The sequence below is a fragment of the Pipra filicauda genome, unplaced genomic scaffold, assembly GCF_003945595.2.
Source record: "Pipra filicauda isolate LSUMZ 115617 unplaced genomic scaffold, ASM394559v2 scaffold110_size2237424_pilon, whole genome shotgun sequence".
NCBI lineage: Eukaryota > Metazoa > Chordata > Aves > Passeriformes > Pipridae > Pipra > Pipra filicauda.
Genome location: NW_024103552.1, coordinates 1,332,005 through 1,358,489, shown reverse-complemented (window position 1 = coordinate 1,358,489; position 26,485 = coordinate 1,332,005). Strand labels below are relative to the sequence as shown.

Genomic DNA, 26,485 nt, shown 5'->3' with positions numbered 1-26,485 from the left:
AAAAGGAAAGGGAGTTGCAAGATTCTTCCACCCTTCCTTTACACAGAAAACTAAAGAGAGGGAGTGTGAATTTGCCTGTTACAGACTGCTGGGCTGTAATGCTTTACTATGTCAGACACAGGCAACAGTTTAGAAGAGAACCATGTAAAGAGAAAAGACACGCAAGTCAATTGCTTGACTTGAAATTCAAACGCACATTAAACTAAAAAGCTGACCTTAGAAACAGCAGCAAAACTTTTAATTGAATAAACCCAGGATAAAATCCTTTAGAGATACAATGCTTGTAATTGCATTTTTCATATGACAATATCTAATGATTGAAAGTAAAAAAGTTAAAATGTTTTCATGTGAATCTGCCCAGCAATAGAGACAAATACACAATGATTTACCAGATGCTCTGGTTAATTCCACTCCAAAGGACATATCTGACATCCAATTAGTGTTGAAAATGCATAAGACCCATATAAACTTCAAACATTTTCTACACACAAGTTTAGCATTCCTGAGGCATCCATTCTTAGCAACAAAACTGAAAGCATCTCGATTTAGTATCACATGGAGATTTAAGTTCATTGTAGCATAAACATTTTGCAAAGAGCTACACAGAAACCAACAGTTCATGCTCCTGTGGTCACCAAGAAGATATCATGCAAGTTACTGACCAAACAATGCCTTCTGAGTGTTGGTAAACATGGAAATCTAAAAAAACTAGTTAAACAAATACTTTTTTGCCTGCCTGAAAACATCCATGGGCATTCATTATTTGCAAGCATATAGAATCAAAGAACTCACGTATGTGTATATAAAAATTTTTTTGAAAGATATATCCATAAATATATATCCCTGTATATAAAAAACTAACTCCATATATATACACACACAAGTTGACTTATAGATATTGAGATATGTATAGGGATTTTATATACACACATATATACCTCTAAAAAACTAACTCCATACACACACACCAGTAAAAATAAAAAGTCATTGTTTTCTTCAGCTTCACTCAATGAAGGCAGGTTTCCACATGTCTGGAAGTAGTTTAAAACCATGGGAAAAATATAAAGAATACAATGCTCATTTTTAACTGAAAATCCCATCTATTTATCTTCTGGGGCAAGTTTTTTAAACTCATTGCTCTGCCTCTGAACAAGACTTGCATGTATTCCCCTAGCAAGACTGTCTGCATTGGAGACGAAGCATAACTCTAAAGTTCTTGAGCACAAGGTACAGCAGTTAAGAAATGGTGAATCCCATCAGCCACTCACATGCACACCCTGAGCTCACAGCCACTGTTTTTTCCCTTTAAGAAGCTGGTGTGTAGCGAGAACAAAATACAGATGAAACAACTACTACTGAAAAATCTGAAAGCAGAGCTTCCCCCAGCGAAGGGATCACCATGACTGGGTTCTCATCCTCACTAACATTCCTAACACACTGGAGGAAAAACACACTGTCCTTAAAAATACTGAATTAGATTCAAGTGTAGCATGTCCTATTCTTTTAATATGCACAACTTCATATACATGAAGACCAAAAATGCAAATCAAATTAATTTACACTTAAAATTTCCACAGATGTGAAGAAAGAGAAGCTGTGTGAAACAGAACTTCAGTCTCTCATGAAGACTTTGCCAAGCTTCACCTCTTCGGCTTTACTTACTTTTTCATCCTTGCCTGCTGGAGAGCTCCCCTTTGCCTAGCCAGAGCACTAAGGATAAGAAGGGAGGAGACTAAAATTCATGTGGAAATCAGGGAAAAAAGACAACACCTCTGAGCACATCTTGCCTGACCTTAACAACACAGACCAAGTATCAAAATTCGGCCTTAACTTATGGTGAGGGACCATCCGACCGTTACTCTGGCTCAAAACAGAGCCATGTAATACTGTCCACTTCCAGAAAGCATCCTGCACCTGCCAAATGACACAAAATCTTTTTTTTTTTTTGAGAACCATTGTTCCTGTATTAAAAATGTTTATTGAAAATAAAAACCCCAAGCATACATATTTTAACTGTCTGTAACAAGTAGTCATCTTCATTTTTTAGTGAACCGATTTCTTTAGTTAAATTATAAATACACTTAATGATAAATTTATTAAGTGAAAACATAACTCATAAATTTGCCAGAGGTTCTGTAAAGAAGAGCATCCAAAACCAACATACCTTTGCATGCCACCAAGCATCAGCTTCCTCTGCCATTTGGACTTAACACCCCATACATATAAATGACTCTCAAGGAAAGAAAAGCCATCTTTAGTTGACCATCACTGGAATGGTTATTTGAAACTAGTAATCACACAATTCTTTCAATTCTTATCAGATTACCAGTATTTTATATGAAACAGATGTTAGCAGCACAACTTAGTCAGAATTATTGAACAACTTTTCTTTCAATTTCATAACAAATTAGGCAATGCTTAGTTGATGCATCTGAAAAAAGTTACAGAATTGCAAGCCCTAAGGCACAGGACTGGTGTCATAATTTAAACCATCACCATCTGAAACGCAAAGGCATTAGAAACATAATGTTTTACTCTGTAGAACAAATTTCTCTTACAGATGATAATCTTTATTTGTTAATAAATTCTGAAGTCTCAACAGCAACCAAAAGCTACCATTTCAATGTCAAAAGCCTAGCAGAATTCTTACGAACAAAATATTAAAATTCTCTGGATGTTTACAAATAAATAGTGAAACATAAATATATAATTAAATAAAATTGTGTTTATTAAAGACTGTCTTGGGCACAGTGATCATGAAATGATAGAGTTTTTGATTCCTATCACAAAAACACAACAAAGCTAAACAAGGGAATAATGCAGAAGTCACATCATCTGTCTTGTATACTACTGCACTAGAGCCTAGGTAACAATTCTCCAATTTAAATAGAAAGGAAGATATTTTCAGTGGTTGTTTTTAGCTCCAGATTTGGAGTCTTGGCCCCTAGTAATCTAGTTTACTGTCTTAAATCAGTTGCGAGGTCATTTATAAGAATGTAACTGTCAAAGGAAACCAGAAAACGTGGAGACTTTTGTCAATTGCTGAAATTCTGGAGTGTGAAATTACTTATTTTGGCAAAATTCATCAAGAGAATATTTTGATCTAAGTAATGTTAGAAAAAGCAAAAAAAAAAAAAAGGTCCTGTGTCAATGCCAGGGTTGCCAGTTTCCTTCTAGTCACCATGTGTCAGTTAACTGTGTCACAAACGTAATTATGATGTTCACGGTAGACCTTTTTCTTCTGTAACAGTAAAGCTAAATTTTATGGAAAATAAGTTCCCTTGAGGTGTGAAAGAAAGCTGAGCTAACCATGTTTTTATTTTCTGAATATCGGTGAGTAATCAAGGTAACAGCTGTGGGAAAAGAATGCACTCAGTGCATGAAACAACATCTGGAGGACATGTATGACCCTTAATGGCTTACAAAAATGAACATTATACCTAGTGACTTCATCTATAAGAAAAGGATAAAGTACTAAGGGATCAAGAACAAACTCTTAGATTACGAGCATGCTAATCCAGTTGATTTTTATCAAAGCCCTTTTTAGACAACACTAATGCAGCTTTAGGAATCATAATGCCTGACCAGAATCACTGCAAAAGAATACACTTCCTCCTTCAGTAAATTAATTTAAAAGAGAAACTTAATAGGCTAAGCTTGGTATCAGCTAACTTTATGCTGAACCAAATCTTAATCAAACCTCAACTTGCATAAAGTCAACAAGACAGCATCAGAATTACTGCAGCACATGCTTTAGCCACTCAGAGAAATGCACTTCTGTGCCCACACTCAGTCCAGGCACTTTGACTGACTCCAGTACTAAAGGTTATGAATTACAGCCTGAAACAGAAGGTATCGTTTCCCCAGAGAGATGTAAACACCCAAACGAGCTCAGAGGCCAGGTATGTTACTTTGGATACAGATGCACATAAACACAGGGCACTGCTCCTGAGCTGGAGCCAAGTCATGTCCTCTGACAGCATGGCCACCTGAGCACCCAGCAACTTTCCAACACCCATTCAGAAAGACATGCCCTTTGGCTTTTAGTGTCCTACTGTTCTTCCAGGGCGACGGCAGTAAGACCTTTCTCTAGCACCTGTAATATTTCCAGTCTAGAAAGAACCTGCAGCTACTTCACACCCCACATATTTTCACACCAAGCAAGTGGTAATGCAACCAGTTGCTCCAGAGTCACAATCTATACATGGCAATTCACATGACTGTTAAAAGGATCAACTTCTAAAACTTTGTCCCAATTTTTCTAAATAATTCAATTAATCTGTTTGACAACAGCATGTTTTACAAGTTATAAACACACACATGCTCATATGTTCATTCCCAAAAATCAAATGCTAACCACTTCTGAATTGCAAAACCACAGTTTGCACAAATTAGTCATACTATTATTCAGAGAAACAAAAAAAAGCAAGACATTTAGAGTGCACACACAGTTCCTCTGGAGAAACTCTTGGAGAAAAGTAAAAGGAGGACAGTAGAGGCAAAGCTCACTTGTGTCTGTATGTACCTGCCCCATGTAGACATGCTCTGTGTCCCACTGTTAGATCTCATGATTACTATATTTCACCAGGAACATCCTGCTTGAAACAGATGACTTTTTCAACACATGCATATCAGTTTGCCCATAAATCCTGTGCTTGCTGACGCTATCTGTTTTACATTTTCATAGCATGAAAACAGGAGCAGCAGCAGCAGCAGGTTTGGCATCTCTATTGCCAAACCTTCAGTCACAGCACCAGGACACTGGGAAGTACCACAGGGGCCATCATTCCCTTGAATTCCATCAGTGGTTCTTTCTTTTCTGAAAACAGATTACTTCATTATCTTGCAAAATTATTATAAATTTCTGGGGGAGAATGGAAAATGCAAGACAACTGAAACTTCCCAGACTCCCCAGTGTTTCTGTAGTTCTCACTATAAATCTGATTTGCTCCAGCAGAACACCAACTTTTTTTTTTTTAAACATCAACAGTATAGCATGGAATTCAGGAATATACATTGCAGAGGAGACTTCCGTCAGTAAAACAGAATTTTTCAGGCAAGCAGGTAACGATAAAGAGTATTTGCAAGAATTATGTCCATGTTTGCTTTCTGAAACGTAAACTGATAATGCATTAAGATTTGTGGTGTTTGGAATGCTGTATAGGTAGTTTTCATAATCAATGTGAAATTTCAGATATGGTAAAGAGGCACAGAAGAAAGCAGAATCTGGAGGTAACACTCATGTTGGCTTTATTTCTTTCCCATGTTCCCAAATAATGAGAACTTATATCTGGAATAAAAACTTGGATCCACAAAGCTTTAAAAACAGACCATGTTATCTAAAAAGTATGAACAATACAGCTTTTGAACACAGCTTTTTCTAGTATAGGGTATCAAAAATACTTCCTATATCTCAGTGCATTTCCAACATAGTAGAACAATGCAAACTGGCACTAGTACAGAAAATTCTAATTAAAACAAAAATCCTAAATGGCAAACCCAAATCACTTGAGTTAGTTCACAACTATAGACACATAGTACTGACTGTGCTACGTGTCTAAGTATTTAGTCAGTAAAATAAAAGGCTGAAATGCAAAAGCCAGGCTGGTTTCATTCTTCTCTAACACCAGGGTGGTCTACGGGCAATTTTTGATACCACTGGTGTTGCCGGGGAAACAAAATGAAAACAGGTGCCATCAAATACAAATTAAAGATTTAGTTCTATTTTAAACCACTTTAAAACAAAGTTTCCATAAACTTAACTGATACTACTACAAATTTGACAATACTTTATAACAAGAAAAGGATTATAAGTTGTCTTTAGACCATCAAGTTTTAACTGAAACAAATTTAGACTGATTGGCAACCCTTCCTTTTAAATAAATAAATTTCTTCATTAAATATGCATCATCCTTTATAAAAATTACCTAGTGTACATTTTAAGGCAATATAATACCATAACAGAAACAGGGTACATATAGTCTTAATAAGCTTTCTCCATTCCAAATTTTACCTTCCTTTCAATCTAAGCAATTTTTTAGATTTTTTTTACAAAGTAAACAACCAGTATAGACTTAAAGCATATAAAAATCTTATGGTAAGTAGCAACAGAAGCTTAATATTTTCCTCCCAATCTGATTGTAGTTTTCTCTCATGCAATTAAAAAAATCAAATATCTCTTTAACTAAAACCCAAGTAAATACATTTTTGCTTTTAAAAATGGTAATACGTTAGAATTTGGCAATATAGCAGTCAAGTTTCTAAAGCACTCCCTCCAGGTCAACTAGCCATAATGACAGAAAAGATGTTTAAGAAAAAATGAACGTACAATTCCTTTCAATAAATAAACATTAATTCAAGCTTCCAAGAATGCCTTAAAATTGTTTACCGAGTTCTTTTATGGCTTAACAAGACATTAGTCACATAAAAGAATCCAAATATTTCAGTTAAAAGCAATACACAAATTCCCTCCTTTTCAATGGAGCTAGCTGCCAGACCCTTGAATAAAAATTAACTTTGAATATTCCGTGCTAATCCTGGAACTTGAGAGATAAAGGAAATAAAAAGAAATAGAAGCATCTCTAATAAATATATATAGCTCTTCATTTAAAAGTTTATAAATCCGTGGTATATTTTACTATATCCTGCAAGGTATTATAGAATTTTTAGTAAAATAAATTCTCCTAAATTTGTGCATAAACATCTTGCTAAATAATTTTCCAAGTCCATAGTGCGAGTTAAAAAGAAACTGAATAAATTCAGCATACAATGACATGCCCAAATGATGGAAAGGCACTTTTTTTCCAAACAATAGTGACTGTAAAGTTGATTAAAGAAGTCTTTCGTTAAAACTGTGATTCTAGTTTTAATGCATCTCAATGATTCACTACAAATCACCTATTTCAAATAAAATTTTCTTGAAATCTTCAAGTAGCAAAATCATTTTGCTTTGCAGGCTCAGCTATGTTTACAGTGATGTTACTGACATCACAAATGAGCAAATCTACAGTAACTTAAAATTTCTGAATAAGCTTTTTGGTGGGGGGTTGTTTGCCTGTTGAACATTTGTCCAGGGAGAAAGCAGCCAGCTCAGTCCCAGAGGGTGCTGTTAACAGGCGCCATGCCAGGTCTGGCAAATACATTCCGGGCTTTACCTGCATTAACAGTTCTATCAAGCAATCTTCAACAATGCTTACAGATGTAGGGCTTGATGCAATGCTCCCTCCAGTCATGGAGAATATTTCCATTAATTTCATGGTTTCATTCCACTTCTGTTTACTGTTCCAACATCTTTGAAAAATAATATTTCCTGGTCAAACATTTCCCTACTGAAGTGTCTCATAAATAAATGGGTAGTATCAATAGCATGGTCCTTTTTTCAAATTAGCACTTCTACAAATGTGAATCATTCACAGAAGATGCACAGCATTACATGAAACTAACCAAGATCAAACTTCCTTTACAGTTATTTTAGTTAAAGTTTCAAGTTAACTCACTTGTGTGTAATTATGAAATTACTGTACTGATCCTCCACTTACTTTGAAAGTGATTAATCAAAGTCAGAGAAAAACAACCATCAACTGAAGCACGTTTCAAATTTCCTATTCAGGGGTAAGTCTAAAAAGATGAACTAATTTAATTTTAATTAAATCCTCATTTAGAAGCATGAAATAAATGTTTTCCATTTAATTCAAATTAAACTCCAGTTCCAGTACAAATTTCAAATATTCTCTGCTTCTGCTACTTTATTACACATGACAGATTAACATTTCCTTTTTGCACACATATGCAACCAGCAAACCTGATATCATTAAAAAATGTAAAGAATTCATACTTTTAGCAGTAATAAACATTTATTCTATTTCCAAAACTTCTAGTGATATGAAGAAAATTCTAGTGAAGATGTATTCACTAAACATGATGAAACATTTATGCCAGATTCTGTAACTACAAATACTTGTAACTGCACTTTATATTGGAACACTTCTACTGTGTGAACTTTCACCACACCTCTTTACTGAAGGGAAAAAAAAGATAGCGAGATGCAAGAAAAAAAAAACAGTAGGCAAAAAAAGCAGTACCTATAGGAAGGCAATAAATACACACATTAGACTGTAGACTTTTCCAAAAGCTTTAATGTGAACAAGAATAGGTCGTCATCCTATTTATCATCAAACACACCTCAAGTACTCTAATGTTTTCATAGTGCCTGTATCAATGCTAGTGTTGAATCATTCAGGAGTTCTGTAAACCAGGCAGATCCCTCAATCTTTTCTGTGAGAAGCCATGTGGCAAAACCTCTTCAAAAAGTTCCTTGGGGGAATAGGGAGAAAATTTTTATCATCAGCAAGCTTCACCAGAGAACAAATGGTATTTTTCCTATCTTGCTTTCAAAACAGTATTACAACAACCCCCCTTTCACATGAAATGGGTTGATGTTAAGCATACTATCCCTTGGTATAGTAAGCTGTCAAGTCTTGGAAAGCGGATGCTGCCAAGCTTGAGCATTATTCTCTTGGAGGTTCAATACATGTAACTTAATCTGATAAAGTCAAGCAATGAACTATCAATTGCAATTTAAGAAAATAAGTAAAATATCACAGGATACTTTTCATATTTTTTGCAACCAGATATCTCTAAACTTGTCTGCAGCGTCCGAGGACAATTCACAACTCACATACTATTTCTTTTATGCTATTTATCTTTCTTGGCTAAGTCGTGCTTGGTATAGAGAAATTTTCTTTAAAATTCTATTATAGGCATGCTGAAAAACTGGAATAAATTATATTTCTGTGTCACAAGAAACTAGATTATACCCTGGGGGCACTTGCCTGGGTTGACATCCTCACTCATCAGAATATTCTTGTCTCCTCTACAATAAGTCCATAGACGGGCTGATCACAAACAAATAAATGAATTAAAAATGAATTTTCAAATTCACTGCCTCCATTAATCCTGCAGGAATTAAATACTAAAAAAGAAGTTACATTCAAAGGGTACTATGTCTGTATCTATACCCAGCATTTTCACAAAGAATAGGAGCTAAAGGAAAAAAAGCATTTGAAATCAGCAAATATATGTAAGTGAACACCAAATATATTTTAACTAAAATCATCAATCATAACTTTCAGTTTGGAGAACCGCATATATCTTGAAATGAAAAAGACTAATTTACAGAGCAGGATCTCTGCACCTCTATGAGTTCCTTACCCAGGAGCCACAAGTGCAACTTTGACAAATCACGATTTGTCTGCAGGACCGCAGTTCGTCCTTTATTTACTTTTCAATCCACTGCTAAAAATAACTCAACCACAAGGAAAAGTAATGTCAAACTGACACTATTACCAAGTACCTAAAAATTGTCTCTTTTCACCTAGTAAAAATGACATTATTGCAACAGTTAATAGTTACCTTAATTGTATTCCGGAACATTTAGAAATGTATTTTCTCAAGTTAACATAAAACAACCCACAGAAAACATGCTTTTACATATTGATTAAAGAACGCTGACAAAAATCCCAACAAGCAAGTCCAATTCTCATTACAATTACAGCAAACACTAACTGTCATCTTAACTCACAGAAAGAGCAATTCCCCCGGTGATCAGTAGATCTATTATCTAGATATTAAGGTTCTAACAAATTCAATGAAAATATTTCATTTAGGTATCACATCAGGTAATTGCTCACAAAAAATGGAACATGCACAGACATGCAAGTTCAAATGTATGCAATTACTTATTTTAATTTGCCCAACATTTATCATCTCTCCATTCCAGAAGTCTTGTTGAAAGGAGTCAAATTATGAACAGGGTTTTGGGAACTGGTCTATACCTCAGCAATAACTTACCACACCAGAAGCAGCTGAGGTAAGGAGGAGGTCTGTTTAAGCTCTATAAACATTGATCACTTGTTAAAAAGAAATAAATAAATACATTTCTTCTGACAAGTGAAATAAATCTTGAATGAAAAAGCATTTGGCACCTTTTTTTTTAACGTACTGCTGACAGTATTGTCTCATCTGGTTTGGTGTTTTATTCATACAAAAAATGTCATACGATAATTCACATTTTGATCAAATTAAGTGGACAGGTTATTTACTGATTTGAAGTAGCAGCATATTTAAATGAAAATTTAAAGTTTTCTTTTTTTAAGAATCCTTAAATAAACTAAGTCACACTTCCTTACAGTTGACACTGGCTTTTTCTTTTTTTTTTTTTTTTTTTTTTTTTTTTTTTTTTACTTTTTTTTCCCCAATCTATATAGAGAACATACTTTATTTTCTATTAGACAAATACTATCTGGAATTAATTGTGCTCACTTTTTTTCCTTGAATAAAGTTATAACATCTATTTTAAATTTTGGCTATAAATAGCACTACAGAGGCAAATATATTATGAAGCAACACCTGCCTTCAGCTGCATGCAAACTGAGGGCCACTGGAAGTTTCCCCCATGAAGTTCTGCCGTATCCTGTCTAATTTTATTGATATGCCCAACCAGAAAAAGTCCAAACAGCTACAAAAATGTCAGTCTGTCCCTTAAAACAAGCATTTTTAAAGGCCTTATTTATCTTCAGAGAAGCTCTGCAGTCTACAGGCACCAGTCTATCAGAAAAAGGAAGAGAATTCTCTTCCCCTTCCCTCAGATTCTGCACTCAAATGTTAAAGCAATCCAGAGCAGCAAAACCAGCATGGCAGCACTGCACCTACAGCTATAGCTTATATGTACAGGAGTTTCTCCAAATAATTATTAAGTTTTAATCATAATAAATTTACAAATAGCCAGCTGAGACTCTGGTTTTGCAATTATCTTCAGTCAATTTGGCTGATGGCCAAAAACAGATGACCCAATTCTCATACCAGTTCCAGCCACACATTTTTGTTCCCACCTAGTTCAAGTATCACATTAACAATGTTAGTGAAAACTACTTCTTGTTACTTGGTTAGTTTTCAGATGGATTCATTTTCTGATCCAGCTCATCATGTGGCCAGCTAAATGCTGGTTCCAGCAGAAATGGGTGTTGAAAATGGAAAAGGTAGGAATACCACTCCTCTGCAGCCATCGCCTGCATTTAGATCTGTTTAAAGCAAATGGAAAAATTCCATTTAAAGGCCTAGAGAGGTCCAAAGGTCTTCCAACAGCTCTTTGAAAAACCTGCAGCCGAAACACATGCTTCTCCAAGCTGTCTCAACTGTATCACATCAGGGTCTTGGGCCCCCCACTGCAAACACACATTACATGCCCCTGGTATCATCGTAGCTCACTGTCATTCTTCCACAAGATTTAGAAGAGTAGTAAAATAATGAGCAGTAATGTACAATTAAATATCCATATTTTAAACTCTTTAAATATTAGCTCACTCTATCTTGATACAGCAGGCAAGATCTTAAGTTATAAATTAACAAAGTATCTCATAGAAAGTTCTTAAAAGGTAAAGGACTTTTAAAAGTTAATTCAAAGTCTTTTCTAAAGATAAGCAAAGGCACTAAAATAAGAAAACCATATAATATACTTTTACAAACCTACATGAATTTAAAAGCAGTAATGCTGAGATAAGATAGGTGAACTCTCAGAGAAAATAATAAACCGATAACACCACCTGTTGAAGAGAAGAAATGCAGGAGTGACTACAAAGAAAGACAACTGACATCCCCAGAAATGTTTTTTCTTTTTTCCTCTCCTCAACTTCTGGCACAAAAGGCATGGAGGAAACCATTTTCTCAATGGCTGAAAAAGTGGTCCCAATCTGACTGATATGCTCCAACTGACACCTCCTTTTTTCTTACAGCTTTACAGAGCAATAATTCTCACTTCAATCTCCAGTTTTAACACAATATATCGAGAATAAAAAACTAGGAAATGGTAGATTGTTACCAGATACATCAGGAATAAAAGGTTATTACAAACAGATTAGTCCAGGGTGGAAGTGACATGGGCTAAGCAGGAGGCATGGATAATCTGGGTAAATTCCATGGAAAAATAAATATCGTGATTAGACTTAAGGCAAATGGAAGCAGTTCGAATTGGCTTTTTCCAAATCACTTAAGAACATGTGATGCCCACATGTCCATTTCCAACAAACTTCACCATAAAGAAACAAAAACCAATACTATGAAGTGTTGAAAAACACATCTACCACCAGCTTCTTCCACACCACAGCAACGTGAATTATTGCAGATGCTTGATAAGCATGAAAGAAAAGAGTCTGGAGGTTTTTTGGCTTTTTGTCTTCTCCTTTTTAAGCAAGCTACCAGCATTTATTTGAAGCACACCAACCCGTCATTAACTGTTGACCTTGCAAAGAAGAGCAAATTTTATAAAACACACATTGCAGTACTATAGTTGGTCTAAAGGTCTCAACCATTTTTCCTGTCCACCTACAGGCTCCTACAACTTCACTGGCTCAGTTCTAGCAGGTTTCTACCAGGTTAACTTTTCAGAACATTAATTCCTTTATCCAACTTCATGTGAGGCCACAAAAACATTAGTGCTTGCTTAACAGAAAGCTCAGGAACTCCTGGCTAAGGACAGGCTGTCTCTAACACCAGCAGCCCACACTTGATCCTCAGCCTCACAGGAATAACTAATTATGTCATTGCACGAACATAAGGAAAAATTTGGGTAAGGGAGTAAGGTGGTCTATAGAAAGGATCTCAAAAAACAGCCATTTTTAAGGTTTAAGATCAGCTTTATAGCAAAGTGTTATTAAGCTACTTGTTAATAAAGCCAAATATCAGCAGTAGATGGATCAAATAAAAACTTTGCAACTTAAACAATCTTCCACCAGGAACAATCTTATGTGACATTTTGAGATCATGTCTTGATTAGCAAAGACTGAGAATATTTCAAAAGGATGTTACCAATTTTCAGCAAAAAAGCAACATCACAACTACTACAGCAAAATAGTGCCAGTCTCTATGCTTTGACTACAGACTAAAAAAAAAGGAATTTAGAAATTAAAAAGGACAGATAGCACATGATGAGGAGTGACTGAACAAAACATTTAATGGTTTGAATTAAATTTTGACACTGTTAAAACAAATACTTTATCACTACAGGACAGCATACATGCTGCAGTCAATGGGGAACACAGGAGTATAGCTGTTAAAACATCACTGAAGCTTCAGAGTGGGATTGAGTCTTGTTCTAGAACCACACTGAATTCCCCTTTAATCAGCTCCACTATAAATTCCTAAGTGCTCATCCCAGCAGAGCAATCAAAGGCAGATGCAAACACTGTCAGACACATTAACCCTGGTTGTTGCACAGTCTACTGCAATCAACATGCTTTTAGCCCTGTTAGATGGGTTAAATTATCTAGGTTTGAGTGATTTTTTGACTTATCAGCAAATTCCTTGCTATTTCTAGTGGCTGTATCACCATGTTTTAGGGTAATCTTAAGGACATCTGTATTTTTCCCTCCTTTAAAACTACTTGAAAACACTCCTTCTTTGGAAAAAAACCCCTAATGTAGAAAATAGAGAAGTTTCACTTTTCATCATTAGCAAAGGCAGAAACAGACCCATAGAATCTGTGAGGTATTTCATAATTCTTCGGTGAATAAAGCATTAGAACTACTGAGCTTGCAAGTGGTCTTGACCTTTGAGTCTCAAACCAAGTATGACAACTACAAGTCCTGCTGAACTCAGGTTTGCAGGAGAAACAAGTGAAATAGCATTGAAGACACTTATGCAGTCAAATATACTACTACAGTAACACCTAAGCAGAAAAAACCCGCTTTTTCTTCCCCCCACCCCCAAAATTCCATTTTGCACCCCCCGCTTCTTCTTTCCCAGCTGAAACGAATACAATTCTTTGGAGTAGTTAGAGTGTGGTTAAGCAGAGGAAGCTATGCTTGTTTGCATGGAATCTGCTACTTCCTCTCTGCCAAAACACTTGTTTAAAGTCATGTAATATTTCTATTAAGCTGTAAATGCAGTTGACAAGGAAATGGCCTACTGGCAATGCATTACCTTTGTGGTAGTGCCAACCAGCCTATAGCAAAATAGCGCACACGGTAATTTCACTGTGCATTCCCAGGCAACAAAATTGTGCCTTACATAAATACCACAGAACTCAAGCAACATCTAGAAAAAGCAATGAAAATTTGCCCAAGCTTTCATGCTTGCCTGTATCAATTCTATGTCATAACTAAAACAAAGTAGGAAAGCATCTACATATGTCCAAAAGTCCTGTGAAGTTGTATCATATGACACCAGGAAACCTATTGCAACTTAAATCTGTGTATTTCTTGTTAACCACTGTAACAACTCACTAATAAAAATTAAGAAAAACTGTAGGTATCAAATATACAAAAGAGCACTAACTGCATACAAGCCCTTAAAAACCGTAACGTAATTTATTAACAAAAATGCATGTTCTGTGTAATCCAGAATTGTCGTGTTAAATTGCTTTGGCCTTTGAGAGCATTCACTTGATTGCAAGAACTGAACAGATCCACAAGCATTCAAACTCAGTGACCTTTGATTTATAAGCAGCTATTGTCATGCACATAAAAATCCTCACTGATAATGCAGTCCTCACCTTTCAATAGCTAGTGCAACTACATACAGTGATGTTACTGAGATGTGATTAAGACATTTTCATTAGAATATAACCAAAAATCACAGCCACTTGATAAATTTAATTTTTCATCAATCATTCTTCAAAATATTATTTAGACGTTATTTCATTTTAAATTCCCATCAAAAACAAGCTTCAGAGATACTTATTTTCTTCACAGATTTCATCCGAGTATTTTCAGTTTGAATTGTAATTTAAAAACAGTTAATTACACAGAAAAAAATATGGTGCAGAAAAACTACTAAAATTTGCTTACAAAATTATGTTATGTTTCTAAATTGCAAAACACTCACTAGTTTTAACAGTTGCACATTGCCATGAAATTTCAGGAAACATCCCTGCTCCAAAAGCACACACAACCAAAAGCCAAGAACCCACAAACAAAAATCAAGAACCCAACAGCACTAAATACACTTCAGCTCATACAAGCAACACCCTACCGTAATCACATATGAACAGTACCTTTTCTTTTGATAATGGTGGTTTCCTTATATTAAGATCCTGATATATGAGGTAAAAGGAAACTGAATAAAATAATATAGTATGCATGCCATTTTTGCAGCCAATTACAAAGAGTTTTTTGAAAAAAGATATGCTTTAGGCAATATAAAGTGCCTTATTAATATAAAATGGGCTTTAGATATAAAAAATTTAAGAATGGAGTGTTTATTGATGCTCAGTGCAATCATCATAGCTATTCTATAAGCTCATTACAAAAATAATAAAAGTATGACTAACAGTGGCAAGTTATTCCTAGACAAACATTGACTCCCATGAACTTCTCCAAGTGAAGTGATTACTTCTATTTACATTTTATTTTACAAAAAGTAAACTAATTCAGAAGAGACTGTAAGAGTCACTAATAAATAAAAGCTGTCAGGTGTTACTAATACTAGCACTGCTCACATAGGACAATTCTGAAACCTTCTTTAGGTCACCTTTAATTCAAAACTGCCTTTCAAAGGAGGATGGACTCTTGGTGATAGAACTCTCCAAGTGCAGGTTCAGCATGCACAAGGCTCTATATTTTGCCTTCAAGCCAATTAAATGCTTACTGCTTTAACTCCCTCTCATGTGGCAATAAAGGCATTCTGAAACCTTACAGAAACGTGTTAAAACACAGGCAAGTGAGTAAATAGGAAGCAACACAGAAAGTAAAACCTGTCAGTCTTAAAATGTCCATTCATAAACATACAGTTTTAAGGTTCCACTATTAGGGTTTTTTGCATGTTTTGTGCGTTTGCAGAGGGTTTTTTTTAAATACAACAAATAAAAACCACCACCACACACTTACCCTCATTGGGTGAATATCTGCATATGGAGGCTTTCCTTCAGCCATTTCTATTGAAGTGATACCAAGGGACCAGATGTCTGCTACACAGTTATAGCCAATCTCTTGTATTACTTCAGGAGCCATCCAAAATGGAGTTCCTATAACAGTATTACGTTTTGCCATGGTATCCTGTAATTATATTATTTATGCAATTAAAACAGAGATGCTTATTTTCAGATTAATTTGATATCAATTCTATATTTAAAAGTTAAATTAGCCACCTAAAGGTCAAATGGTAGTGACTTTCAATTAAGACCAAACTGATTCAGCCCATCATCCTACAGAGGCCAGATAGGTGGTAATAATCATAAACATCAAACTAAAATTTAAAGTGAGATCATCAGGCACTTGACATACACTGGGTTACAAAACCAACTATAGCCCTGCAATACACTAAATATTCATCATGATAAGGAATGTTAGTTCTGCCATTACCACTAGTCACTTAGACACAAAATTCAAGGCGGAAGACAAAGGTAAAAGAACATGGTTAGAAGCACTAAACATTTTTAAAATATCTTTGTACAGGTACTTACTGTTAACTGGCCAGCCACACCAAAATCAGCTAATTTTGCATGTCCCTCGGTGTTAAGAAGGATGTTTCCAGCTTTTATATCTCTATGTATTTTTCTCATAAAGTGCAAGTATTCAAGTCCTTTAAGAGTAGATTTCAGAATAGTTGCAATTTCATCTTCTGTTAGCTGCAAGAAAATACAAAACCATTTTCAGATATACACATAAGGTGGATATATTTGAACTATTTAAAACATGATCACGTCATAGTGATTATCATAAATAATAACAATGCTTGACTTTTTTTTTAGTAGACCAGAAAAACTTCAGTTTTAAAGCACAAAACAAAATCATTAAAAATTCAATTATTAAACACATACTATAAAAAAAAGATGTGTAGACTTGAAAGTCCAAAATGTTTCTCTCAACTTTAATATGTTGCAGAATCATATGCCACCACAAATGACAGAATAAGCTGCAAGTCAAGTGGCAATAAGCTGACAGACATTTCATTACCACAGGAAACACAACACAGTGAAATGAAATTGAGATATATTTTCATTTGTTTGCTTTATAAACAACACATCACTACTAAGTCATCAGTTAGCAGTTGTTTATCCCCATTGCTTTAGATCAACATAATAGGGACACATAAGATCCTGAACAACTGTTATCAAAGAAACAGTAAGAGCCTCTTTTTGAGATATATTTTCATTTGTTTGCTTTATAAACAACACATCACTACTAAGTCATCAGTTAGCAGTTGTTTATCCCCATTGCTTTAGATCAACATAATAGGGACACATAAGATCCTGAACAAGTGTTATCAAAGAAACAGTAAGAGCCTCTTTTTCAGATACCAGACTCCCCTGAGAACACTTCTCGGATTTTCATCAGCATTTATTCTAGATTAAAAGCAAAACCACAAAAACATAATTAATTCCATGTGATGCAATTTCTCAAGGAAATACAAAGAACCTATTCATATAACGGAAATGCTATTTAATTACAGTACATTGATGCTTTAATATAAGAACTAAGCAAATGAACTTGACACATTCTTAGAAATGCAAGAAACTGCAAAACTGAAGACAAATACTCTAATTTGGCTGCAATGCTGGGTTGCATTTTTTCCCTTTCTCTAATTTTCCAGTCCTACACAGAAATTAAATTAAGCAATAGCAACTCCTTCCAGTTTCAGTTTTAAAAGCATTGGTACACATCCACACCTCCCTCCAAAAAACAACTACCACCAAAAGCCCATAAGAAACAAAAAACCCACGCATGATCAAACCAATAGAATGACTCAACAGAAAGAAAAAAATATTAGTCAGCAAGATTATCTGCACTTGAGCTGCTCATAACAAGTTTTAATTATTTAACAAACAGAACAGCTTCCCTACTCCAGGTTCTATCCAGTGTCATAAAACCTGGGTGTGGAGCCCAAGGGCACAGTTACACACACATTTATTTAAACAGCAGTGCCAAGCTCCAGTTCCTCCTTTCACTGCAACCTTCAGCAGTAATTCCCACTGGGTGTCAGTCCCTCCACTGACCAACTATAGCAGACCCTAGTTAAAAACAAACTTGTCTGCCAAATTATTTTTCCAACAAATCAGTTCCCAGATTTAATTCATAGCACTTAGTGCCATTGTCTAGTAAGCACAATAGTGTTCGATCAAGGGTTGGACTTGATCTCAGAGGTCTTTTCCAACCCAGTTGATTCTATGATTCTATTATAGTCAACAAGGACAAAGCAGAGTAGGAGCTGCTCAAATTGGCACTGCTTTCCAAGTAAGTACATGTGTTGTTATACTCAAGGAGTCCCAGTGACTTTTATAAACCTTGCTCTATGCAAGAGGATGAAACTGGTGGCGGCGTTAGCTCCAAGCTCCAAGCCAAGCAGTTACCGTCTCTGCTGCACGTTGTGCATTCCTTGCCTGCCATTTATCTCTGAGATCTTTCAGTGTTTCTATTCAGCAGCACATTGCTCAAAGCCTTTATTTGTGCTACTTTATGCTGACTGCTATGCTGCTTCAAAGGACTCTATGTCAGGAGAACTGTTATACACAGCTCAAATAAGATGCTTTTCCCGGTATTATGCCATGGGCGTAAAACCATATACCCGTTCTTGAGTCAAGCAAGAAGGGACTTTAAATCAACTGTAAGATAAACTGAAGCATGGTCAAAAAGATATTTGCAGAAAGAGACAATTCTCATTACATGAGCTAATAATTCCATGATGAATCACTAAAACTGTGATCATCTGCAGACAATCATCCGCAGGCAATTTATACTCTGGCTGTTAACAAACACCATATCAAGAATGGTTTAAGACATGCTGAGTGTAACACTTTCTGCCAGAGCTTTGCCAAATCCACCCAAGTTCAGAAACAATAAAATGTCCTGAATCTCCAAATACTTTCATGCAGTTAATCCTGAACATGCAACAAAAAATTATCCTGAGCACTGACAAATGTCTAGCAAGACAGGCATACAACTCACTTCCCACTTTCACCTAGAACAAGTATTACAAGAAATTGTGCCTAGAAGACACTGCCAAGATCTTTCTTCAGTACGTTGTGTTCCAAAGGCAGTAAATACCTAGATTTAATTCTTTAAAAATTAGTAGTTAAACCAGACAGAGATCTTTGGATCACCTCTAGACGGAAAAGGGCTTCTGTAGCAACATGGCAAAATCTAACTTTCAAAAGGAGAGGCTAACAGAACACTGGAACCCAGAGACTGACAAAGAATCTATGGAGTGAGAGTCTAGCAAACTAGAAGAGAGTTCTAGAGTACTTCAACGTGATGCACCATCTGGAGACCATCAGCAAAGGAACACTCTAGCATGACTAAGTGTTACAAAAGAAAGTATTTAAACATCAAAATACACAGGCTTTTGATACTGTCCCTCATAGCATCCTTCTCTAAGATGAGCAGGTACACAGCGAGCTGGAGGCCAAGGAACAGCACTCAAAGGGTTGTAGTGAATGTGGCTACATCTGGCTGGCAACCTGTTACCAGCGATGTACCTCAGGGCCCAATTCTAGGGCCAGCTCTGTTTAGTATTTTTATCAATGATATGGATGCAGGAGTTGAATGCACCATTAGCAAATTCGCTGAGGATACTAAACTGGGAGATGCTTGGATAAAAGCCTTGCAGAGGGATCTAGACAGATTGGATCAATTAATCACTGGGCAGTGATTAATGACACAAAATTTAACAAGTCTGAATGCCGTATTCTGCACTTGGGATGGAGTAACGCTTGGCACAAATACAAACTGGTAGAGGATTGACTGGAGAGCAGCCCTGCAGGAAGGGATCTGGAGGTGCTGGTCAGCAGCAGACTCAGTAGGAGTCAGCAGTGTGCCCAGGGAGCCCAGAGGGCAAACAGCTCCTGGAGTGCATCAAACTCAGCATCACCAGCTGGTCAACAGAGCCGACTGTCCCGCTGTAACAGCCTCACCTTGAGCAGTGTGTGCTGTTCTGGGCCCCACAATTAAACAAGGATGTGTCCAGAGGAGGGTAACAAAGCTGGTGAAAGAGCTGGAGGCAATGTCCTGTGAGAAGGGACTGAGGACTTTGGGCTTGTCTGGTTTGGACAAAATGACCCTGAGGGGCAACGTCACCGCTCTCTAGAGCTTCCTGAGAATTGGACATGGAGAGGGAGGTGCTAAGCTCTTCTCCCTGGTATGCAGAGACAGGACATGGGGGAATGGTTCAAAGCTGCATGAGGGGACGCTTAGACTGGACATTAGGAAGCATTTCTTTACTGAGAGGGTGGTCAAATAGTGGAACAGGCTTCCCAGAGGAGGTGGATACCCCAAGTTTGTCAGAGTATAAGAAGCATTCGGATCGTGCCCTGAACAACATGTGCTTGGTCGGCCCTGAACTGGACAGGAAGTAGGACAAGATGATCATTTTAGAACCCTTCTAACTGAAATATTATATTCTATTCTACTCTAGTCTAGTTTTCCCCTATGATGAGCATAAAAGTTAACACCATTTGGATTTTACAATGCATTCCATCATTCTAAACTTGTATGAAAAGGATATATCCCTGAAGACAGATTACCTAAATGCATCAATGGCTTATGTCTTCACATTTACAAGATAGGAAAAAAATGGGGTTTTGGGAAACAGATAAAAATACTTTTATTTTTTTTAAATACAACAAAATATAACATATAGTTCTTCTTTACATCATATAGAGACTAGGTGATACATGAACTAATGCAAACCTGATGGAATTTGGTAGAATAAAAGTAGGCAGACACACTTTTTGAGCCTATCAACTGCTGGAAGCAACTAGGAACCAAAGTACATAAAACCAGATCCAAAGCTCCTCCAACTATTCATTTATTCAAAAAATCTTACAAAACCACAAATAAACTCTTAAAATCCACATCAAAATACTTCCTAATTACGTCTCCTACCTTCTTTACCCTGAATCAGAGGCTCTCTTCATAAGCATGGTTAAAAGTCATTACATAGGTAGTGGAGTGTCTGTGTCCCTTCAAGTGACTTTCAATTTACAAACAACTAAGTACAGAATCAGCCCATAACATGCTTTGCCACACCACACAACTTGCCATCTACTCAATACCCAGTACTCTCTAGTTCTAGTAGTAGTTAGACATTGACATACAAGTAATGCCATTTATAACCACCAGAGAGAACAAATAGAAGAAACACAACTTTTTATTACTTTAATACTAGAAATATGTTCCGGTCAGTGTTGTTATCCCGATCTGAATGTATCGTGCTTATACCATACTATTCCTGATCAAACTGTGTGGGCAATATGTTTCCTGTAAAAGAGTTGGTTTATTTTATTCTGAGTTTTTAAACACACAGCATCATTCTTCCATCAGCACAGCATGTTCTATACCTTGCACCTTAATATAATTTCACAGTCATAACCTTTCTGCTTTGTTTCTGATTTCTATTTGTGTTAAGATCCTCACTTAAAATCTTGTGGAACATTTATCTGCTTGTTCTAATTGCTGGCTGTTCTAATTCTGTATGCTCTGTTTCTTTGATCGGTTGGTGCTACCCTCTAAATATGAGTCAGCCATGGAGCAACTTCTAATCCTTCATCATCAAAACCACATGCAGGTTATGTATCAAAAGGAATGTGAATAATAAAGGTGAACAACTCTACAGCCTACATAAAAACATTAGGCATTTTAAAATCAAAATTTGGAGCAAAACAGATGGCAGCAAATTCAGGTGTTCCACATCTAGTAAGAGACCAGCTAATCCACATATTTATGTCTAACTGGCTATGGAAGCCACGCACAAAGGGGACTTAAGGGTGCATTTATACAGTCTATCACACACCACCTAATCCACACAGCTGTTGGGACAACTCATCTATAGATTCTCTGCTCACAGTCATTCTCCTTCCTGAGGGCCCCTCTAAAGGGGTCTGGGTCAGCTGAATTGCTTTAACTGCCTAAGTCCATTCCCAGCTGCTCTTTTTACACTAATACATGCACATTAAGCCTGATGCTTCCAGGAAGTATCAGCTTACTGCATCTAAACAGTCTGAGTAGGTTGAGCACACTGGGTAGGTCCACTCTCATGGCAAATAAAGGAGGAATTCTTCCACCAGAAGCTGTGAAGCTTGGACATCACCCATCTTATCATAATCACACAACTCTCCTATTATTCATTTACATGAAGAAGCTGGACTAACTAAAAACCTGAGATGTAGGAAGGTGAGCAAATAAGCACGGGAGAAGAGACGACAGCTACAACGATACCATTCCCGCTTGTAATATTTGACATGTAACTTAGGAATTAAGGCAGAAAGCTTCAAGGAGAAAGAGCTGTTAGGGTTGCGGCTCTAGCCCAAAGTCAATGGTAGATTCTAGTTCCCACTGCCTGCTACAAACTTCAATAAGACTACACTCTCCTGAAATCACTTTCCTTGAGCTTCCCTTTCAGAGCAATTACATTTCAGCTCTGTTTTATAAGCAGATCTGCATGCTCTGTGTAAAGATAGTGCTCTTCAAACAAAATCACAGCCTGTCTTTGAGTGAGATACCAAATCATGTCATCTAAATTACTTATGATAACAAGGTTTGCTTCAAGACTTTCAGATAATCTCTACCTACTCCTATATTATAACATGGAGACACCTCAATATTACTGTAATGGGCAGAATAAGAACTCACTATCATAGGAAAATTACCAGTTTTACTCGAGAATAACAACTTAGGCACAGGATCATATGAAGGGAGGCAGCAAGAGTTATTCTTCTTACTGAGCCCAAGTCAAGCTGCATGTAAAATCTTACAGCAAATACGCTGTAATAAACATAACAACAAACATTCACTGCACAGGTGATGACCAGTGTTGGTATTTTTTCAGATTTGTTTTTCACTGTGTAATCCCTGTAACAACTTTTGTAATTTTTCTTGCATATAATATGCAACAGACTCCATCTTCTCATTAAATTAGCATTTTTATACTAGATAATTAAAGACAGTGCTAATACATCAATCTTCTATCTGAAATTTGAAAATTACTATAGCCTAGCAGCAATGTAAAATTATCTAAGACATATCCAGTGGCTCATACGGAAAACTGTTTCAGGAAATATCAAGCACCTCTCATGGTCAATGCTTAACATTAGCTAACATTAAACAAAGACATAGGGGGATCAAGAACTGATGAGAATATGAAAGTCAGACTCCTCAGCCCTTATTCTTCACTACCAAGTTCCAGCTTGCTCTACGACATCTATGAAGTACTGAACCAAATGTTAAGCAGAACCTTAGAAGTAATGCAGAGAAGTAGAGAGCCTCTTCAGCACTGCACTAAGCACAGCTAACATGAGAAACAGATTTTAACTATGATTCAGTAGCACAACAACATGTATTTGTCATGTCTACACATAGTTGTGATCAGCACCAACTTAGACAGTTTGGTTGTTTAAAGACCTTTTCTGACAAAGCGTTGTGAATAAGGTCAAGAACTTCACTGGAAGTCCTTACCACAGGTCTGCTAAAACAATACAACCTTTCCAACATGAAGCGCTTATCTGTTGTCACTGTTTAAAATCAACTTTATCATTATATAAAACACATTTGCAAACTGATCACTTGGCTCACAAACTACACACCTGTTCATACCATCCCCCCTGGTCCTGACAGCACCACCAAGAGAAACCTTGGACAACCTGTATAAGCGAACAAGGATCAGCATGGTAGTCTTCTTGATCCTATCAGACAAGGGTAAAGCCTCAAGCAGAAGCACCTGCTGATCACCACCTTCCAGCAGGCCTGCTAATAGCTAGAAAGCATTAGTGTTTTTATTAACACAGGATCCTCAGAGGAACGAGGACTACTGGGGAGAAACAGGATCTACCTGACCAAGGAGGTCAAGAGTATCTTTGCTAACCTAGTGGGAAGAGCTTTAAACAAGGTTCACCAGAGAACAAAAAGCAAAGCCTTCAGGCAAGTGTAGGAACAGAGAATGAGGAAGCACATATCACATGGGATTCCAAAGGTTTTCTCACTCCCTTTAAGAGGAAGTAGGGCAGAGGGTACAACTGAAACCCTGTGTACAAAAGTATAGAGTCTGTGATGCAGACTGGAAGAACTGTCAGTCTGTGCACAGCTGCCATGTCACTGGAATTAGAGACACAAAGGGAGGGCTCACACAACTAGCATGCTGAGAGAGACGGATGCAGGCTCCTCAAAAACAAGTGGGAAGGATGGGCAGGCTTGAGCACTACAAACATGCAGCTCTGCTATAGAATATTTAAACTTGTTGAGAGTTTGTATGTTAAAATCAGAAGACTAGACCAAATGGTGATGTGGGTGCCATCCAGATGGTGGATGCCATCATGACATCTGCTGCAAACCACCCAAAGAGATAAAGTAGATGAAATCATCCCCAGCACCAGGAGAGACCTCTGATCACAGGCCATTGTGTCAACCACCTCAACACCTGTAGGGAGAGCAACATGACAGGCTACAGAAAAAACCAAAACAGGCAGAGGTAGCCTTGGCAAGCAACTGTGACATGGTGGAGGTTAAGTTATAGAGGGAAGTGATAAAAGAAAATAGCAGAACCAGATTTCCAGATAGCAAACCTCAGTTTGTTAAAGGAACTAGTAAGTGGGATGCCAGGGCAAGCTGCCCTAAAGAGCAATGGGACCTTGCAGAGCTAGTTCAGCATAAAGGACAACCTCCTCCAAGTAACAAAGAAGTCCTTCCTGCCATGCAAGATAACAAGTAAACACAGCAAGAGGCCATCTTGAATGAACTGAGAACTCCTGACTGAGCTCAAGTGCGAAAAGGAAAGAATTTGAAAAGCAGGAACAGATAACTAAAGCCAAATAAAGAAGCACTGCCTGGATACTAAGGAGCAGAATCAAGAAAGCCAAGGCTAGGGTGAACTTGAAACTGGGCTGTAAAACAAATAACACAAAGAGCTTGTATTGGTCTATATGCAGGAAAAAAACAGAAAGAAAAAAATACCAAAAAAATATGCCCTGCTGCTAAATGGAGTGGTCAACCTACTGACAAACTATGCAGAAATCTCTTAAACATCTTCTTTGCATCAGTTTTTAGTAGGGTTTTTCTGGCTCTCCATTGTCTCTGCCTACTAGCAAAGTGAAACAAGTTAGGAATTACTCTTATTAAATTGGACAAATACAAGGCCATAGGAGCAAATGAGACACATCCAAAGGTGTCAAGAAGTTCGCCAATGCCAACTCAAGGCGACTTCTTATCAGCCTTAATAAGTTACAGCAATCAGGCTGTCCCTGATGGCACCATCATCTTCAAAAAAGGCAAGAAGAATGATCTGAGGCGGATCAGCTCATCTTCAGCTCCCAGGATATTACATGGCAAATCCTCACAGAAGCTAATTCTTAGACACACAAAGGGTGAAAAGGTGATTGGAAACAGCCAGCACAAGTTGACCAGGAGGAAATCGTGCCAAATTAACCTGGTCACTCTCCTACGAGGATGAAGAGAGCTGCCAATGGCATTTAGTTTGCCTTTACAAAGGCTGCTGGCAGTCTCCAATAATACGCTTTTAGCTAAATCTGAGCAATCATGAAGACGTAAAAGAAAAACTGCCTGGGGGCTAGAACATGTGATGTTCCAAGATGACAGAGCATGTTTTGTCTTGTTTGAAGAAGAGTAGATATTTCAATGCAATTTTAAACAATTTAAAGGGCGATAAAGCAAAAATATCCTCATAAAGGATACAAGAAGAAAGAAGTTCATAGAGCTGGGGAGAAAGACTGTTCTATCTTCTCCTTTTCAGATTGTTAAAACTGATCTGAACAAGACCCTGAACGCTAACTGGACGTCAAAATTACCCTTCCTTGGAACAGTAGATTCAACTAGATGACTTCCAAAGGTTCCTTCCAAAGTAAAATTATCACTTGTTCCAAACCCTCGGCACACTGTTCATCTCTTTCTTCAGCACCTCTAAAATAAACATCCAATTTCAAAAGAGTAACCTTTCTTTTATGTGCAGTTTTTCTACATTTCCTCCACTTCCTCACCACAATAACATACAGTAATAAATCCATCCCAACTTTAAATACAGATTTTTTTACTGTAAAATAAAATACATATGAAAGACTGTAATGAAACTTGGCTTAATTCCTTGACTTGAAACACATTTTATTGCCCAGATTATAACTTTATATGCAGAGAGGTTGACTAAAATGGGAAATACATTAAAAATTCAGCTGATAGTTCTGGCTCTCCGAGGCAAACAGTGATGAGGTTCTTTGAGGGGAAAGAGCAGTAGGGGGAGGCAATAAGGTTTAACTTCCACCCTTTATTATAACAGGAATAAAACTTTGTGTGTTTTGTGACAAGAGTTGTATAGAGGATACCAACAGATGACTGACCTCATTAAACATTCATATACACAGCTACCTCTTACTGGAAGACTTTAGTATAAGTTTCCTTGTAGTCTGTGTTTACATGGTCATTTTATTGTTTCAGCAATTTAAAACTGGCAATACCAAGACTTATTTACAAGAGGACAAAATAAGCTGCGGCTCAGATTA

The 26,485-nt window shown here is 36.9% G+C and overlaps 1 protein-coding gene across 2 annotated transcripts in view; it reads right to left on the bottom strand.

Moving 5' to 3' along the window:
* Positions 1-26,485, bottom strand: part of STK3 (serine/threonine kinase 3) — a 127,474-nt gene that overhangs the window by 83,667 nt on the left and 17,322 nt on the right. For both annotated transcript variants that reach the window (XM_039382383.1, XM_027717547.2), the window contains exons 5-6: positions 16,454-16,618; positions 15,879-16,046 (exon numbers count right to left, since the gene is read on the bottom strand). In XM_039382383.1, coding sequence (XP_039238317.1) covers positions 15,879-16,046; positions 16,454-16,618 — 333 coding nt within the window. The remainder of the gene's footprint in view (positions 1-15,878; positions 16,047-16,453; positions 16,619-26,485) is intronic.